Source organism: Dichomitus squalens (genome assembly GCF_000275845.1).
Source record: "Dichomitus squalens LYAD-421 SS1 unplaced genomic scaffold DICSQscaffold_16, whole genome shotgun sequence".
Lineage (NCBI taxonomy): Eukaryota > Fungi > Basidiomycota > Agaricomycetes > Polyporales > Polyporaceae > Dichomitus > Dichomitus squalens.
Genome location: NW_006766898.1, coordinates 388,211 through 406,998, shown reverse-complemented (window position 1 = coordinate 406,998; position 18,788 = coordinate 388,211). Strand labels below are relative to the sequence as shown.

Genomic DNA, 18,788 nt, shown 5'->3' with positions numbered 1-18,788 from the left:
ATAGTCTTCGTTATCTGGTTTCCGCAGGATCTTGACTCTGCTGACCACATTCCAAACCACTTGCGCCCACCAGGAACTCATGTCACCTGCAAAGTACTCGTATGGTACAGCGAGGCTAAGGATCGCCGGCGACTGAATGTGTTGTACAAGCACGATGACGCGGCTCTCCTGATACTCGGCTACTCGAAGGACTCAACCAAGAAAGTGTACATCCTTAGGCAATGTCCAACCCGGCTCTAACTTGCTCGGAAGGATAAGCCAACATGGGGTATCGGGAGGCGGAATTGGACCAAATGGGTGCGTTTCCGGCACACGAATCCGCGGAGTGTGGAAGTGAAGATGGTGAGAGTCCTTGCGTACAATTACCGGGCAGCGGATGATGTTGTCCAAGTTGAGGTGGTCCGAGAGGTATGGGATCATCTCGTTGGGGATTGTGAGGGTCTGTCGGGGGACGGTAGACATGATGGGAGGTGCCACATCACAAAACATGGACCCACCGTTTTACACCTTTTGATGTTTGACGCCTGTGGTTACGTGATAGGTTCCGATTGTTACTAATCACATGATTATGTAGCTCGTTGTAAGCCATGTTCAGGTGCCAATTCATTTTGGTGCCTGACAGCGGATGCCGTCGAGCTTGACTGGGTCCATGCTGAGCGATCCTTCGCGAATGATGGTGCCCAGGAACTCGACCTCGGCAGCATCGAACATGCACTTCTCATGCTTGAGGAACAGGTCCATTTCGATGAGACGCTGAACGACCCGCTGCGTTCGACGGTGGTGGTCGTCCTGTGTCTTGGAGAATATCAGAATGTCGTCCATGTAGATGACGATCCATCCTTCCGTGATCATGTCTTTAGAACCGTCGTTCATTATTGCCTAGAACGTCGCCGGGGCGTTGAATAACCCGAAGAACATTACGGTCGGCTCGTAGAGTTTGAGGGGGGTCTTGAAGGCCGCCTTCCACTGATCTCCATCTTTGATGCGGACATTGTTGTAACCTGCACAGACATCCAACTTTGTGAAGTACTTGGCCCCCTGCAACTTGTCGATGAGGTCGTTGATGAGGGGGAGGGGGTAGACGTTCTTGATTGTGCTGGAATTGAGGTACCGGTACCCTTGAACAGGTCGCATGGAACCGTCCTTCTTGTCCACGAAGAAGAACGGGGATGTCATTGGTGAGGTGGACGGGCGGATAAATCTCTTGGCGAGGTTTTCGTTGATGAACCTATGAAGTTCCTGCATCTTGAGCGGGGACAGGGGGTAAAGCTTGCAGTCCCGGGGTTTGAAATCGGGTCGCAGGTCAATGGGGTGATCCCAGGCCCGGGGTTTGGGCATTCGTTTGGCCGCCTTCTTCTCAAACACCTGGTGATAGGTTTTGAGGTAGTCTGGGATGACCACAGGAGCCTTGACGTCGGCTGCCTTCGACCCTGCATTGACGGTCAGTTGGGTCGATATGGTGGTGCAAGCGATGGGGGTGTCTCTGATGATGAGTCATCGAATGGTGGCAGATGAGTTCCATTCGGGATGGATGTCTCCGTGAAGGAAAGCGGTAAGGTGTCAACGGGGATTCCCTGAGAGGCGCTGGTGGTATTCCCAAAGTCGCTGTTCCGCCCGCAGGTATTTGGCGTCGAACCGGACCTTGCCCTGTACCCAGTCGATATGGGGGTTATACTGGATTAGCCACGGCATTCCGAGGATGATGTCGTCCCGGTCGCAGTCCGCAACGTAGAGTTTGGTGGGGAACTCGTGGCTATTGATTCGAAAGTGGCCGATGAACTTCTGGGTGACTGGTCCGACCATGTTGGTGGTGCCATCAACATTGGTGAAACGAAGGGGAGAGGGTAGGGTGATGAGAGGGAGGTTGTGCTTCTTCGCGAAATTCTGGTTAAGGAGAGAAGCACTTGCTCCGCAATCGATGAACGCATGAGCTCCGACGCTTGTAGACTCGTACTCGATGCTGCCTGGGATAAGAATAGATTGATGTTGTCGTTCTGTAGTGGCAACAAACGAGATACTAATACAGTCAGAGGGCAGCTCTTCTGTCGGCAAAGACTGCCCATTCAAAAACCCTCATCTGAATCGTCTACGTCAACCTGACTGATCGTTTTGTCAGGTGTGTCTTCGCCATTGTCTTCATCATCGGCGACCTCGCCATCCTCTAGTTCATCAACCTTGCACACCTTCCGCTTCTTCTGTCCAGGCTGTTGTCCTTTGGCACGGTTGTCCGCCTTCTTCTTAAGGCAATCACGTGCGATGTGACCAGTCTTGTGGCAGTAGAAGCATTGCTTCTTCTCTCTGTCTTCCTTCATGGCTGGAGTGTCGACTCATTGTATAGAGTTGGTACAAGCGGACTGTCCCTTTGTGCCTTGGCCCTGTCGGTCGTTGCGAGAGCGTCCCTCGAGTTGGCGCAGATGTCGTTCCTCATAGTTGGAGTGTTCGATCTCCAACACCCGTGCTGCCCACTCATTAACGGTGGTGGGGATGGGGTACGTGAGGCGAACCCGTCGTCGCATGCTTTCTGGGAGACGCTCCTTGTAGAAGGACAGCTAAGCACTGTCTTCGAGTATACCGGCGAGGGCGCAGAGGCAGAAGAATTCCGCATTGAAGGTGTCTGGTGCGGCAGGTCAGTAGTCGAGGTGGTACAGCTTGGAGGCGGCCGTAGCGGCTTCTTCGATGGGCTGGAAGGTCTGTTGTAAGACAGTTTCGAACACGTTCCAGGTGTTCCAGCCGTTTCGTCGGGCCTGAGCGATGTATCCATCCTTCCAGGCGATCACCTTTGGTCCGTCCATGAACATTAGGGCGGTGACGATTCGGCTCTGGTCGGTGGTGTAGTCGGCTGGATGTGCTTCGAAGAACAGGAAGAGTTCATTGAGGAAGGTGCGTAGATTGTCGTGGTCTCCGTCAAAAACATTGGGTGCGCGGACTTTGGTTCGTCCGGTGGTGACGCCTGGTGCGCCGAGAGGAGCGACAGGTGGTGGTCTGCCGGGGCCTTGAGGAGGTCCGCCACCTAGAGGGGGTCCGCCGCCGTGGGGGGGTCCACCACCTTGAGGTGGTCCGCCACCTTGCGGAGGTCCGCCTGGGCCTTGAGGAGGTCCACCAGGGCCTTGAGGAGGTCCACCAGGGCCTTGAGGAGGTCCGTCCCCTTGCAGAGGTCCACCAGGTCCCTGAGGAGGTCTGCCGCCCTGCGGAGGTCCGACAGGTCCTTGAGGCAGACCAGTGGGTGTGGGTAGACGACTAGGCGGTGCAGCAGTAGTAGGTGGTATCACGGGTTGTGCTATCAGAGTCCCACTGCTGGCGTAGCGAGTGGTTTGGCCAGGTTGGGCCCCTGTCGCCTGGCGTAGCGAGGAGATGCTGTCTTGGGGGGCGAACATATTTCCGAGCTGGAAACTGGGGAGGCTAGGACGGGGTGGTACTGCAGACATAGTGGTGTCTATGAGTTCTGTTGCCGTGTCTGCGTTGCTGCCTGGTTCGTCCTCATTGTATCGAGGAGCGGAGTTGTCTTCCGACAAAGGTGTACCCTCGGTGGGCTCGTTTGCTACGTCTGGTAGGGAACTGGTTCAGTGGGTAGCGGGGCTGCGCGGAGGGGAGGGGGCTATTGTTCAATTTAGGGCCCAAGTCGTTTGGATGAAGGCTTCCTGCCTTTTCTGTGGCGCGTTTCCGGCGGTGACGTTGGGGCTGCTCTGTCCGTTGTATCGGTTGGGGCACAGGTGGTTGTTGCAATTGCGTCTGTTCTGTCCTTCTCTATTGAAGCTGACATCGCGTCAATTCTCGGGGTTGTATTGGTGGATTCGTTGGGCGCAATCGGTCCACTGCATGTTCATGCGGAGGAGTACCTAGTCCAGGTGGAAGTTGCGTAGAGTCGCTGAATAGTCGGAATCGGAATTAGCGTCAGGGGACTCGTATCTGTTTCAAATGATGCAACAGTGAGATTTGTATAGTTCCCTGACCCCAACGAGTAGATGTAGGTGTCGGCAGTGTTCGGCGAAGTCCGGGTCCAAAAGACTCTGAATGTTACGAAGATTCTCAGCCTGTTTGCGAATTCGAGCAGCAAAGTAACTGGATCCGTGGTGTTCTTCTCAGTCGTAGCTGATGGGGATGGGGGGAAGGGGTGGGCTAACGAGCCGATGGAGGTTGTGAAGGGTGTTGATGACCAGCTGAACTTTTTTGATGAGAACCTGGATGTGTGCTTGCTCGGAGATCGGGGTGAGAGTCGGGTGGTGGTTGGTAATGTCGTACAATGCACTTGTGTTGTCCCAAATCCTCATAAGGAGGGAGAGGATGTCTAGCGGTTTGGGGCTCGGGGGATTGTCTGCCGATGATTCTTGCTTGGTGTTGATGAGCGATGGTAGTTCATCGTCCGCGTCGTACCCGTCGTCATGGAGTACCCAATGCTCGAGTTCGTCAAGGATAGTAAATTTGAGGCTTGCCTGGTTTGGTGCCCAAGAGCCGATGCTCAGGCGATATTCATTCCAAACTGGGCTGTGAAGGACGGCTCATGCGTGAGTCCTTCCGATCCGGTCAAGCGTCTGTCATAGTTTTCTCGTGCCACGTGACCTGGGGGTCATGTGTACTGGGACAGACGCTCGCCTTGACCGCGGACAACTCGTATCAGAAAGTGGAGGGGCCAGGATTGAACCCCAGACCTCGTGACGGTCAGGAGCGCCCATCCTCACTCACAGGCAGGTGACTGATGTGACAGCAGGAGCGCTTACTCATTGGGAGGGGTCCGGACTCGGCACGACTCAGGTATTAGTTGTAAGGTCACCATGAGGCAGGTCAGAGGGTAGGACATGAGGCAGAGAACTCTGACCAAACGATGGTCAATAGGTACCTGGTCTGTGCACCATTGTATTAGTATATAGTAGGGAGTCTAAGGCAGGGAACCTCAGACTTGATCTTCTCATCGATTCCCCATCTCCTCTGTAGGTAGCTAGCAGCCCTACCTCCCTCACTACCCCTTCTAGTCTAGGGAATAAATCTCTTCACATCTCTTGCTATGTCACCTCTGGTTGCTTTGCTTCTCAGCACCAACCTCTGCATCAGTAAGCTTTTCCCTTGTTTGTTTTGGTGGCACAGCTCGTTGGCTGTGACAGCGTCCATTGACGGATGAGTTCGATAGCTGCCTGTCTCTGAGGCATTGGTGCTACTGGTCGATCGAGGAGTAATCCTTCCTGGTAGGTCGCACGTCTGTGTGCTTCCTCGAGCTGCCAAATGGAATGTTCGGTGTCCGCTGGTGTGGCTTGGCGTTGTACTAGGTTGTATGCTCGATGTTCCTCGGGGGTGCGGTTGTGGTTGTAGACAACTGCCTCATCGTCCACGTAACTGACTGTAGTATGGTCACGGTCGTGCGTTCATCGAAGTCGGTCTGCAAGTTGACGAATAGGATGCGCCACGATGAGTCCTATTCAGGGTGTGGTAGAAGAACTTCTGTTCTGATGTTACACTGAAGTACTAACACAAGTCTATCCAGACTTATCACGCGGACTTATCCAAGTACGCGGTGTAGCACACGGGGGAAGAGAGTATCGCACAAGTGCTTGAGGAATATGGGGATACAGGAGGTAACGAAGAGGAGAACAGAAGTGGGGAGCCTCTACCGACTACAGGCCTCCTTATATACTATGGGGTACCGTCCATATTAGGAAGGAAAGGGAACTGACCAAAGTGGGGAGGTACGAGGAGACTGTAAAGGAACGCCTTTGGTCGACGCTGGGCCCGGTATAGTACACGACCTAGGTCAGGGTCCTGTGATATAACTGAAAGGGGATAGAGGCGGGGCAGGGTCCCGAGTCTAGGTCAGGGTCAGGTAATGTAACCGAAAAGGGAAAGGGGCGTGACAAGGGTCGGGGTCTGGGTCAGGGTAAAGTAATGTAACCGAAAAGGGAAAGGTCAGGGTCGGACTCAGGGTCCGGTCATATAGACGAAAGGGGAAGTATTAAGGGAGAGGGCCGTAACTAGGAACATAGTCATCAGGGGGCGGAATGGGGGGTGGTAGTGTACAGGCGGACGACGGAGGAACAGGGAGGCAAGCATAGGTTGCCAGGGACAGGAAAGGGGGTGGAGTGTACACATGGGCGACGAGAAGGAGTAGTCCAATAACAAAAGATAGGGGGTGGGGCGTACCAACGGTAACAGCTGTGAAGACAAAGATTAGATCTGACTAGAGTCGAAGCAAGATCTTCAGTCAGTAAGGAAAGACTATATTGCTATATTGTAGTAACCAACTGTACCTAGAGTCGAAGCAAGACTACAAAGGTCAAGTAAGTAACTACAAGTTAGAGATAGATGTAACGAAGTACTCACTCTTCAGTCAGTAAGGAAAGACTGAAAAGGGAGGATGCAATCTGAAGTCCTTATATACTACAGAGAAGTGTCCATGACTAATCGAAGAGGGGTCAGTCACATGTACCACAGTGCGATGAATAACACGATGGGGAAAGAATTGCGATGTATCGCACCATAGGATGAGTAAGAGATGAGTAAGGCATAGACCTGTCTAGACCGTTCTGGAGTAGTACGGATTGTCCTAGACAGTACCAGAAGTGTCAGGAAGCATAGCTATAGTACACGAGCAGAGAGTCCCAAATATGGTAACATACTACATAAGCAACCACAGCTAAGTGCTAGGAGACGCATAGCCTCACATAGTCCGGACCGGATAAGTCTAAGTTCAACATCTAAGTAGACAGTACTATATTTACGGCCTACCATGAGGCTCAGTCTTGCAGGGCAATAAACGGGATCTAGAAGAAGAAGAAGAAGAAGTCTCCAAAAGACCACAGAGGCCTTGCTTGTAATCGTAGAGGCCGAGATTGAATTCTGTGAGACGGTCCTCGAGATGATCATCTCAACTTGGTGTACCGATGGTGGTGGAGACTGTGCAAAATGTGATGGCTTCTATTGAAGAAGTAACCACATCTGGCAGGCCCCCATTGTCGGGCACACCAGGTGAGTTTGTGCAAATATTAGATTAGTCCAAGCCTACTCACCTAAACATCAGAAAGGCACAGCTCATCCTAGGAGACTACTTGAAGTCTTAGACACCGTCTGTTGCTGTTGTCGAACTTATGCTTGATGCAATTAAGTGGTTCAACAACCACTCCCGTGCGCTCAGTCTGTTAAATGATAGTCAGCGGGCCCAGTACAATGGTCATGTTCTCACACTACTCCACCCCTGCAATACGTGATGGACCGCACACATCTTCTGTGTATGTCACTTTCTAGAAATCAAGCAGGCTATTCGCATTTGCATCCTCACCTCCAAAAAGGAGCTTATGGCCTGCACAGGCAAGGAAACAGCTCAGAAGGATGCCTCACAAGCTTTACTCGACAAGATTGAACAACCCACCTTCTGGACATCACTTGCTGAGTATGACATCAATACATCTATGTCTACATCAGCATGATTGACACAATATCACAATTTAGAGCACATACTCACCTGGAGCCTCTTGTGATAACCACAAATGCCACCCAGGGTGACCATGCTCATCTCGATGTTGTCCTGATCACACTTGGTAACCTCTTCTACACATACTGTGACACAATCAAATATAGCTTCAAGGTGTGATCCATTATGCACAAGAGTTTTAAGGTGCACTGGAAGAAGACAGGTCATGAGCATGAACTCTATGTACTGGCAATCATCCTCAACCCAATGCTTTGACTGGCTCCATTTTGCAAGAACAATCCACTCCTTATCCAGCAGAACCTGTGGTCCATGTTCAAGTGCAACTACGAACACATGGAACAGCGCCCCGTCGATAAGAAACTTAAGGTGGCATTTATGGAGTATCTCAATGCCGTCGGTGAGTGGTATAATAACAGCATGGGTGTGACAGAAATATTGGAATTTGCGGAGCATGATGTACATCGCCCAGTTATCTCCAATGCTATGACAATCTATATGCATGAATGTACAGGGAAAGACTATCAATCTCATAGAGCTATAGCGCGCTCTCGATACAGGGGACATCAGCAGATGCAATAGGCTCATCAAGTTTGCACTCCGGTTGTTCTTGATTGTGCCAAACTCCGCTATGATAGAGCGAGTCTTTAGCAGGTTTGGGACTGTACACACTAAACTCCGGAACCGTCTGCACCCAGAGAAGGTCAGAAAGGTTGTGCTTGTCAAGGCCAACATCGACTGTGTCTACGGCACTAGTTGCCATTAACAGCGCCACCACTTTGGCATAGATAAAGACGCCAACTCCGATAACGACTCCACCCCACTCGCTATGGTTGAGCACTCAGCTCTAGGTGCAACTCTCTCTTCTACAGAGGTTCAAGTGGACATCTCGCAATCCTTCACTTCATTCACTGCCAAGCTTGTTGAAGCTGCAGGCGGTGACACACAGGAACCCATCAACAGCAATGCGGAGGAGGAGGAAGCAGTGGTACTCACCTTGGGTCCTGAGTCTGCAAGTTATATCCCTCCACCTGCAGCAACAATTCCTTGTGCCGAAGGACTGTGCTTGAGGAACTTATTTAAGTTCCCAGAGGCGCCTATTCTTCCGACCTCTGGTAACCCTCTTGCAGCCTTCTAGGTCCAATCCAAGAGGAATCTTGAAGCAGAATTAGCAGCCTATGACAGGGAAGCTGCAGTTTTTCACCAGCGAGGTGAGTCCAAGGAGGGAGAGGGAGAGTTGTTTTGAGGTTTTGTGTGGCTTGCTTCTACCGCTGATACCATTGTCATTCATTCCCACCCCTATTGTCCCTCTCTCACGCTATGTCACATCTTTCCGCTCACAATCCTTTCAATAGACACTCAGTTAATACCTAATTGTATCCTTCTACATGTATATCTATGGCCGCAGATGTTCAGTAGTAGCTGGCACAACCACTGCGACCATCTAAGCACCTGAAACCCCTGATCACGCGTTAACTTTTGACGCAGAGTCATGACTGGTCAACCCGGTCATGACTCAGGTCTTAACAACACTGTGAGAAAGAGGTCAAGGGATGAAAGATGCACAACAAAGAGAGAGGGGACAGAGTGAAAGCACAAAGGGAGCGGTATGCCACAGCAAAAAAGGCATGGGAGGTTGAAAAGAAGCTAGCGAAGCAGCAGTGGTGCAAGATCAGTTGGGGAAAACCAAAGCTTGGACAGATAGAGCAACAGCCGCGTCTGCCAAAGCTATGAGTACCAAAGGAGGATGATGTGGTGGAGCCCGAGGAAGAGGATGGAGAAGGAGGATGAAGGAGCGGGGGGCAGGATACTGATTAGATTGATAACATGTATAATGGCACAGCTTGGCTGCATTTGGTTGGATAACGAGTTTTCAACAGATCGCGCACAATCTCGTTCATTTTGTGCCACTGTACACTCAGGAATGCGTCCCTAATGCGCTCCAAGTGCTAAGAAAACATCCTGTAATGTTTCTAAGGCTAGAGCAGTGCATGGATAACGTCTTTACAGGCTTTGCAAGAATTCATTGTCCCGAGGACCCGTGTATGACTGTATACGTCCCACGCCTGTCGGTGTCCTGATGGCTGCTTATCAGTAGCACAATTTAAGCGGGGGACCAGCGTCGCTTCCGGCGGCTGACCGGTCAGTCAAGGCTTGACTGGTCATGGTGGTGAGACTGGTCAGACCGGTGGTAAGCATCCATCTTGAGGGCGCAGACGATCGGAACGGACTCTGAAGGAACCAAAACTCGGGTGTTGCTGTCGGGCGGCTGTGGTGGGGTTTGGACCGGCCGCCTTCGGCATCGTGACGATCTCTAGGCGCCTCTCTCTCGTTTCTAGGGCACTGTGTGATTCTCCGATCCTCAATGCGGACCTCTACCTTTTCCCCACACGTCAGGGATATGCACTCACAAGTGCAGCTGAGATCTACAAAGCCTTGGAACTAGATAGGCACCAGAGGATGGTCATAGTAAGTTTTTCATTTCAGGGTCGTCGCCCGCGGGTCGCACTACATAGTAGCCGCAAATGGCGCAGAGACGGTAAAAATAGACATGCGCGCTTAGTACTATTTTTGTCCGAGTGGTTGGCTGAACGCTTGGATCAGGATACCGCACAACGCTGTCCACCCTCATCGACTCGCTCCCCAAAAGCCAGCCCCGATGTGTGCACACGCATCCACTCCTTCGCAGTCATGCCAATCTCTATACTTCTCCGTCCTTCGCGTGAAAGCTGGACCGAAGGTTCGGACGTGATTTCACCACTCCCTCCTCCGATGAGGCGGCAGCGCAGCATTTAATCGCTCTAAGCACCGCGCGCAGTCCAGCGACCTGCATGTTCGGTCATCAAAGCCCTGATCTAAGATCAATCGGCGTCTTCCTAGTTCATTCATATTCCTATCACACGAGCAGTACTCCTCTCCCCAATGTATACACTCGTCCATGTCTTCCGCCAGCTACATCGCGCTGACGCAGATTCCCCCCTCTGAGCTCCCTTGGCCTCCGAAACCCTCCCTGCGTCCCTCTTTTGCATTGTACTTTTCGCGCCGTCGCGCCGTGCTCGCGCTCATAGCCGCCACATCTGTTGTTACCCTTGTACTCTTTCTCAAAGTCTCTAGCTCTCACGAAGATGATTTAGACGATGTTGGTACCCCCATTACCCCTCGCTACCAACCATCCTATATTGCAATTCCAGTCCCAAATTCCCTCCCGCCTTCTTCCCATCCCAAGCTCCGCCCCGTTCGTGATCTTCCAAGTCATTGCCTCGATCAGTACTACTCGTCGGGGGGCGTTTGCCATGACGGCCTGGGCCCACTGCCATTAGACGTTATATGGACTTGGGTTAACGGTTCAGACCCTCTCTTCAGGGATGCGAGAGAGCACGCTACCAAATCCTACGACAATACCGATCCTTACAGGCCGATCAAATCTAATAACCCTTCCCGCATGTTCCGGTATGTGAACTTGCTTATTGCTCATGCACGACGTGCCTTATATCTCACTGCAGCGATTACGATGAGCTTCGACATTCACTCCGCTCCGTTCTCGCCAATTTTCGTCCGTATGTTCGGCATTTCCGTATCCTAACCTCCGACTTCGACTATCCCTCAGACGATCCAGAGACGTCCATCCAGTCTTTTCCTGATCCAGGCCCTGGGTACTGGAGGCTAGGCTTGCAGCCCCAATGGCTTGACGATGTTGACCAGACCACTCCGGAGTGGCGAGACGGCAATATCCAGCTTTCCCTCACCCACCATGCGCATTTCTTTGAGCCATACAATCGCACAATATTCAACAGGTTCGTCGACGTCGACTGGGACTCGCCTTGTGTCTGGCCATTGCTGAACGCTGTTTTAGCTACGCCATTGAGTCGCAATTCAGCCATCTGCAGAATGTCTCCGAAGTTTTGTGGGTCATAGTGCTCTATCGGTTGCGTTCGTCGTGCTGACCGAAGGTGTTCCCATAACAGCCTTTACATGGTATGTAAGCCACCTCATGGTTGTCGCCGCCGGTTTCAACTGCTATTCTCCAGAACGACGACTTCTACATGACAAGTCCTCTCACCCCTGTTGCGTTCTACACGCATCGTGAGTTCGTTCGCGGCTGTTTGGGCAGGTACTGATGTTCCCGCCAGAGTATGGTCTGGTTTTTCGCATCCAGGGAGATCTGACAGTGTCTCCGGATTGGCCAAACGCTAAGACCAAAGGCGAATGGCGAAGCATGGGCGCCTCCAACTGGTTACTCAGTGCGTGTGCATCATCACGTTCCGCTTTATAGGGCGTTAAAGGAACTCACGGAACACGTCAGGCAAACGTTTTGGTCGTAGAAAGCGCCCTTACGTGCAGCACGAAGTCAAGTCCGTCTCGTTTGCCCTTCTCCAAGAGCTTGCACTGGTATGGCCAGACGCTATCGCGAAGACCAGCACGCATGCCTTCCGCGAAACGGAGGCGGGGGATGGTGATTACTACCAGATGTTTATGTTCATCCACTATGTCGTAGAACGAGCTCGGGAGGCCTTGCTCTGGACATGGGTCGTCGGTCGTGTAGGAGGAATTGACGACAGCTGGGGGGAGCACGAAGCGGAGCGAGCGTGGATCGAGATCGGTGGTACTTGGGATGGCGACGGAAGCAAGGAAATACAGGTCGAGTCGGGAACACGGGACACTCTGACCGCTAGCCGTGTTCAAGACTACCTGAAGGAAGGGGGGTTCGTAGCTGATGACTTCAAGACCGAGTACCACTTCTGTGAGCTAGTCCTCGATGTGTCGGATTCGTCATTCTGACCACGTATACACCAGCCTCGTTAGACGGGTTCGCGTACAACGAGTATGGTCGACGAGGTGTCGGCGGCTGGCCCGGCTTCGACCCAGAAAAATATGACAAGAAGGATCGCAAGGAACCTGCTCGCAAGTGCATCATCCGGCGTGATGAATGTTTTGGTGGCGGCGATCCCGGGAAGCCTCTCACTGCTAGTGCTGTGTTCCAAAACATCGCTTTCGAAAAGACGCACTGTGGGGACTGCGGTAAGATTTCGCTTCATCTCATTGATATCTCCATGTTCATCTTTTTATGTTAGTGATTGTTGCGCTGATCAACGCTAGCGGTCGGCTCGGGCTCTCGGCGGTGCTTCCGCACCCAGACCGGCATTCACCTCCCTCCGATACAGAGCCATCTGCGGACGGATCGTATACGTTACCTCATTTACCTCTCGTGGCTGATTGGCACGAAGGACAATTTGCCCTTCGCGATGTAATGAAGTATGCGCCCGACACCAGCATCCGGCAGTGGTCCGAGCGGATAATGCAGCGTTATCGATACGTCATCGGTGAGTCTGTCCTTTGCTTTGCATTAGCTCTGCCCTGTCGTACCTAGTCCATGGACTCGACCAATGTCATGCTGACGTCCTGTATGTTAGGTGGAACGCCTTCCGCGTTTGAGCGACTAATCAGCCTACAGCAAGTCAAGGGTATGCTTGCTTCCGTCGACCGGAAGAAGGATATCGCGCTATTGTGTATCAATGATGACGTGACACGAGAGAATTCGGAAATTGCCAACTATTTCATAAGATGGCAATCTCGCCGATGGAACCGCACTGCTGCTTGGGAGGCAGACGCGGGGTCCCCAGTGGAATTTAGATAGTCGTTCTCTAACGACGCTTCAGCGTACGTTGTGCTCTCGCCTTGCTGTGTAATTGCTCCTCGCTGTATCATTATAATGTCTCGTTCCCTGTAATCTGATACCCAGTCTTGATTTGAGTGTTCCGAGCTAGCCTGTCTGGCGTGAACCCAATTCAACCATATGCGAATGGACGTCGGTCGTGAACGCGCCGAACTCCATAGCATTCAAGGGCCTGTGCCCTTCCTATTTTGTGTACTAATAGTCTTCGCTCTATCTACATGAGGCAGGCGGCTTGTGTCTCCGTTGTATCCTGTGCTCGAAGGGCTCAAGAGACAACCCCTCGACAAATCGAATCTCATGAAACCAGCGCTAGGATTGCCCGAAGTAAAGCCATCTATCAAAGCCGCGCTCTGGACTTGTGTGCTTGTGTGGGAGCTCCTCTCACAGCTAACCCCCTAACGGGTGCAACAACGTGCGTAGCAGAGACGATCAAGGTGCCCTTCTCCTTGTCATAAACCTGTGTCCGACATCAGGGCAGTCGGCGATAGGGCCAGATACTAGACGCACCTCGCATCTTGCAGTAGCGACCTTTGCTTTACAGGACAGAGACGTTCCGACGAATCTCAAGGTCGAGCCACTGTCGTCAACAGGTTCAGGATGGCAGCGCTCGTAGAACGGGAAAGCTACTCACAGGACGGCGGGCGCATGCCAAACTAGATTCATGGATATGGAGAATCCGGAAGGATCTGAGCCAGTGACAGTTGCCAACGCAAATAGCGGCGAGAATGTTGCGCTTGCAAAAATGTGATACGCTGTAGACATGGAGCAGAGAGAACCCTTACATGTCGATTATATGCGCTGCACAAGCACCGGCGAAAGTTCCATGCACATTTAGCATACCTTGCGGTGCATGCGTTTATCAGTGTTGAGCATCTGCTTGCGGAACACGATGGGATGTCAACTCACTTTGGTCCACGACCAACTCACATACTGTCGTGGCCTCCAAGTCGTCCAGACTCTCATCCCCATTAAGGACTCCGTTTCGGTTCCTTACAGATGCCTCGACGAGTTTCAGACCTTTGCCCTGCTCGTTCCCGAAGACTCTGCTGCCGGGATGGCTTGCAACATGGTAAGCAAGGATATTCTGTAGCAAACGGACGCTATCTTGCGTCAAGTTTGTATTCACTATCGATGTGTCATCATTGGGTGGTGGTGCTCTGGAAAACGATTGAAGGCGTCGTAATTTCTCCGCAGCAGGCATAGGCGATCAACTGACAAATCCCGTGATGAATGTGGTAGGCTAGAAGCTAAAAGCCATGTCTAGGCGTTAATAGAGCATTGCTGACTACGGTACCACTGTCTACCAGGCGAACTGCTCGTACTCACAGCTGCAACGAGATTGACCAGTATGTCCTCGTAAAAGGATCCCTGGACAAAGCACGGTACGCTCGTGTGTTGAGGACTGTGATGGTGGGGTTGCTGCGTCGAAATGAACGTCCGCACTCTAGGCGCAGCCGCGTGCCAATAGCCGTGGTTTATGAGCCTGGGAACTCGGCCGTGAGTCTCCCGGGGCGTGGAAGCTGACCGCTCAGGCTGATTATCAGTAGCGTCCCTTCAACTGGTGCGATGCGTTGCTGGATGGCTGAGAGCAGTGTGGTAGCAAGTCAACCGTCTAAAGCGATAGTATGAGACCCAGCCTCATGCACCTGACTGACATGCCGGCGTTCGAGCTTGACGGATATATCAGGGTCACAGCGCCCTTGTTGCAACAAGGCCGTGTCGATCGTATCGGGAGATAGAGTTGCAATTCAAACTGCCTTATGCATCTCTGTTGGTGGCCGGAGGCAATGTCCAACCATAGTACAACTGAGGTGACGCTGGAACTCTATACAAAATGGCGCGATACCGTTCACAATTACTGACGGAGGTTGATTGGGGCTACCTCAATATCCATCCTTGCCGGGAACTACACCATACGCAGGGCCTCCCCTCCTGAACATGCTTCGTAAGTCCCCGACTAGGGCCTCCGGCTGCTCGAAAGCCGCGAAATGTCCACCTCGATCATGTCTCGACTGGTGCACTACCTTTCCAATCGTGTGCGCCCACCTGCACGCATTCAAACTGCATTAGCGATGATCGGCGAGATGGTACGGATTTGACGTACTGTTCGGGTAAGCGGATGGGTTCCCTCGGGAAATGCGAGACACCCAGCGGGACAGACGTCCACTTCGTGCCCACAAACATGTCGGTAGTGTTCCCATGCGTGAGCTCGTAGTAGATGCGAGTGCATGCTGCGGGCCCGGCTCGGGAGAACCAGTAGACGGAGATCCACTCAAGAACTACGATAGGCCAGTGATCGTCATCAATACATCAAATGAAAGGCGACTGTAACCGACCTTCGTCGTCTGTCCACGGGTAACTGTCCGACGCCTTCACTAGTTTCTCGTAAATCCATGCCAAGAGACCGACCGGAGAATCAGAGAGGCTGTAGGCCAACGTCTGCGGCTTAGTAGCTTGGAGGGTGAAGTAGCCAAACTCAGTCTTCCTGATCTGAAGCGCGGCACTGATGATGTCGCGGATGTACTTGTTGATTGGCATTGTAAGCATTTCGAGGTAGAGCAGGGGGTGGGAGGAGAACGTCGGGACACGATACCTACAGATAGCTCAGAACCCACTAATCTAGATGGTGGAGGAGACAACATACACCGGCATGTTCGAATGCCAAGCTTTAATGTGCTTGTGACCAAACTTGTTCACAGCGTACACACCGAGCTACAATATCGTAGTCAGAGTACGAACTTTAGGAGGATCGCCACGTATACTCACAGTGTGACCAAAATCTCCACCTTGGTAAACTGAGAGTAGAAAGATGGGTGTCAGAAACGGACAGCCATACTGAAATACGGTGGTCCCTACCATATTCTTGGTAACCAAGTGACGACATCAACTTATTCAAGACCTGAGGGGTACTGGGTTATCCGCATGATCGAAAGTCGCGTCGCCGAGACGTACTTCAGCGTACTGGTAGCCGGCAAAGCCAGGTTTGCGAGGAGCCTCAGAGAAGGCGAATCCGGGTAAGCTGGGTGCAACGACGTGGAAACTGGGATGATCCGGAGAGGATGCAGTCAAGAGAGGTAGCAGCTTGAGGACCTCAAGAAAACTGCCAGGCCCTGATAGAAGTTGGTCAGAGCAGCATGCCGAGCTAAATTGAAGAAGAGACTTACAGCCATGGACGAACAAAAGCGGAATGGCATTGGGAACCTCGCTTCGTTGGTGAATGAAGTGTATATTGAGGGAGCTGAAGCCCTCGACTTCTATGTCCTGAGTGAACATGGGGAGGTTGTTGAGTTTGGCCTCGAACTTGCGCCAGTCGAATCGATCCTTCCAGTGCTCGGCGAGCCGCTTGACATCCGCTAACGGGACACCGTAGTCCCAGCCGGCTCCATCAAGCTCGTCAGGGAAGCGAGCAAGTTCGAGTTTACGGTGGAGGAGATGTAGATCTGCATCTGGAACGGCAAGGGTAAAAGGCTTTGCGGAGGACATTCTGACAGTGCGTCGAGTGGGGTCGAGGGACACCGGGTCGAATTTAAGTAGGCCGCTCCTCCAAGCGATGCTACGCGTATGTCGTATGTTCTCTGATGGAGGCTTGATTGATCAAAGACGTGAATGCGATCGCCATCCGCCAAGCGTACAAGTAATGATTGGATTGAGACCGAAGGAAGTACTGAGAGGAGGACCCTGCAGCCGGCCACTCTCACCGCGCACTGTTTATCTCTGTTTGGCTAACACTCATCGGCGCCTGCGTACGACCGAGAAGCGCCAAGCGCCTGGTTGGCGAGTTGGCAAAACGCCGTCGGGCTCGTCGCTCTCTGCCACGATGTCCAGCGTCCTTGCCGGCCTCCAGCGTGTTCTGCACCCGACCTTGCCTGTTCGCATCGTGTTTCAGAGAACATGGCAGGTCCGTGCTATTCACGCGACACCAGCTGGTGAGTCGTTCCTTCTTACCTGTGTATCCTGACCTATCCTTGAACGCGCCTTGCCAGCCCTGAAAAAGAAACAGCAATCCTCTGAATCCGTGTCCGACGCGGAGGACCTCTTCGGACAATCAGCAGAACACTCTGACTCACTCTTCTCCGACCATGAGCCTACTTCCACAAAACGACCCGCGCCCCAAGCTAGCCAGCTTTCCCAAGACATTCCTCCTCACAACCCCTCCGTACCTGCTTCTCGACAGTACGACCGAAATGCACGCTTCGAGGAGCTGTACCAATTTGCCCGCGCTTGCTTAGTGACCAAGGCTGAGACCAAGCGTCAAGTGCGCTCCTCAATATGGAATCACCTCTTCCAGCTCGCATCCACGCCAGAGCAGCTGGACCGAGTCGCGGAGATGTTCCCCAAGTGGAGGGATGCGCACCGGACTTTCAGGCCCAGCACCGTGGTTGTGTTTGCCGGTGAGTCCTCCCTTGCCTTCACATCGTAGTTTCTATGCGATTCCCGTCGCTGCTGTCAGTGGTCGTTGGATGCGTTACTCAATGCTTCACGTTTTGGTCCATCGTTCTCACGACTGGTTTTCAGCACGCTGCCATGCACTCCGATGTCCTGGGCTGGCCCTCAAGGTCTTTGGTAACCACCCCAAATACGGTGTAGACCTCAACCTGGATGCAGCTCAGCTCGTTCTCCACTCTATGCATCGCTGGAGACGTCACCAAGATATCATCACGTTCGCCACTCTCTTCAGCATTTACGGCCTTCCCCCCGTCTCTAGCGATCTCCTCTCCAACGCTCTGCTCTTAAAGGCCCTATTGGGTAAGCCCACGGATGAGTCGACTGCAGTGGCGAATGCGATGGTGCCGTCTTTGCAGCGGTTGTTGGAGAAGACGGACCCGCAGACCATGATCGTCGAGCCGAGAGATCGTCGATTGTCAAATTCCAAGAAGACGTGGCTTGCATTCGCACTCAAGAGGATCGAGAATGTGCTCCAATCGCAGGGCATCGAGCATGGGTGGCTCGCCCGGTGGATGGATGTGACCGGCTACCATACAATTACAGCTTCGGCCTAATACCATGTAGATCGTACACTTGCTCTTCGGTAATGCAATCATTGCAGTCTTCATGAAGATGAGCAGCATAAATATAATGGAGCCTCGATGCATACGGCATAGCAACGTCGTGGTATGTTGGGATCCACCTCCACGATAACGGCTGGCTGATGATACTCCCTAGTGTGCGCTCGTCAATTGCAGAGCCCAGGCACCGACAGCGGTGTTACGTTGCCATCGGACGTCCTATAGACGCTTTAGAAGCATTGGTCACTCTCACCCGGACGATACAGCGTCCACTCCGGCTCACGCTTGCGGCTCACCCACGTACTTCCGACCCAGGACTTCTACATCATGCCCTCTACGGTTCACAGGGTACAGACCTCCGACGGTACCCAGCTGTCAAAGCACCAGTCACGTACTGCACAAAACAGATCGGCTGGGGGCTTGTGACTCTGCTAGGCCGATCGCACGCTAACGTCCCGACTGCCAATTGCGACCTGTATCAGTTCCTTTGACTTTGCCATTATTGGCCAGGGTCCGACTACGCATATAGCAAACGACGGTCGCTCAGGCGCAAGCCAGGTCCTACACCAATCTGTCCCCTCTCCCTGGCTAGTGTAAATCTTCCCGTTCAATCTCCTCGATAATGTCTGATAGGCCGACTTCGTTGGAAGAGTCATTCACTCTACGCATCGAAGACGCGGACCTAAACCTTCTCTGG

General features: G+C 52.6%; 5 protein-coding genes across 5 annotated transcripts; 2 read left to right on the top strand and 3 right to left on the bottom strand.

The window, feature by feature from the left end:
* Positions 1-4,079: 4,079 nt before the first annotated feature.
* Positions 4,080-4,568, bottom strand: DICSQDRAFT_170581 (uncharacterized protein; the record flags this gene model as incomplete). The annotated part of the gene is made up of 2 exons (XM_007366202.1): positions 4,080-4,482; positions 4,558-4,568. 2 exons carry the CDS (start codon positions 4,566-4,568, stop codon positions 4,080-4,082), a joined length of 414 nt encoding a protein of 137 aa, XP_007366264.1.
* Positions 4,569-10,349: 5,781 nt separating this feature from the next.
* On the top strand, positions 10,350-13,046 carry DICSQDRAFT_61406 (uncharacterized protein; the record flags this gene model as incomplete). Its single annotated transcript, XM_007366201.1, has 9 exons — positions 10,350-10,861; positions 10,915-11,205; positions 11,265-11,341; positions 11,440-11,480; positions 11,523-11,670; positions 11,715-12,152; positions 12,206-12,430; positions 12,484-12,732; positions 12,823-13,046. The coding sequence occupies 9 exons, from the start codon at positions 10,350-10,352 to the stop codon at positions 13,044-13,046; spliced, it is 2,205 nt and encodes a 734-aa protein (XP_007366263.1).
* Positions 13,047-13,422: 376 nt separating this feature from the next.
* DICSQDRAFT_106701 (uncharacterized protein) lies at positions 13,423-14,301 on the bottom strand (the record flags this gene model as incomplete). Its single annotated transcript, XM_007366200.1, has 5 exons — positions 13,992-14,301; positions 13,868-13,925; positions 13,717-13,818; positions 13,593-13,662; positions 13,423-13,542 (listed from the first exon to the last, which is right to left on the bottom strand). The coding sequence occupies exons 1-5, from the start codon at positions 14,284-14,286 to the stop codon at positions 13,423-13,425; spliced, it is 645 nt and encodes a 214-aa protein (XP_007366262.1). The 5' UTR covers positions 14,287-14,301.
* Positions 14,302-14,862: 561 nt separating this feature from the next.
* On the bottom strand, positions 14,863-16,696 carry DICSQDRAFT_136991 (epoxide hydrolase). Its single transcript, XM_007366199.1, has 8 exons — positions 16,250-16,696; positions 16,038-16,195; positions 15,942-15,984; positions 15,852-15,880; positions 15,730-15,797; positions 15,422-15,678; positions 15,190-15,364; positions 14,863-15,131 (listed from the first exon to the last, which is right to left on the bottom strand). The coding sequence occupies exons 1-8, from the start codon at positions 16,566-16,568 to the stop codon at positions 14,969-14,971; spliced, it is 1,212 nt and encodes a 403-aa protein (XP_007366261.1). The 5' UTR covers positions 16,569-16,696; the 3' UTR covers positions 14,863-14,968.
* Positions 16,697-16,902: 206 nt separating this feature from the next.
* On the top strand, positions 16,903-18,119 carry DICSQDRAFT_161775 (uncharacterized protein; the record flags this gene model as incomplete). Its single annotated transcript, XM_007366198.1, has 3 exons — positions 16,903-17,011; positions 17,069-17,476; positions 17,601-18,119. The coding sequence occupies 3 exons, from the start codon at positions 16,903-16,905 to the stop codon at positions 18,083-18,085; spliced, it is 1,002 nt and encodes a 333-aa protein (XP_007366260.1). The 3' UTR covers positions 18,086-18,119.
* Between the last annotated feature and the right edge of the window lie 669 nt (positions 18,120-18,788).

Coding starts and splice junctions, on each gene's coding strand:
- DICSQDRAFT_136991 (XM_007366199.1), bottom strand. CDS start 16,568: ATGTCCTCCGCAAAGCCTTTTACCCTTGCCGTTCCAGATGCAGATCTA. Junction 15,881..15,941: donor ACTTGGTTACCAAGAATATG/GTAGGGACCACC, acceptor TTCTACTCTCAG/TTTACCAAGGTGGAGATTTT. Junction 15,365..15,421: donor CCCGTGGACAGACGACGAAG/GTCGGTTACAGT, acceptor GGCCTATCGTAG/TTCTTGAGTGGATCTCCGTC.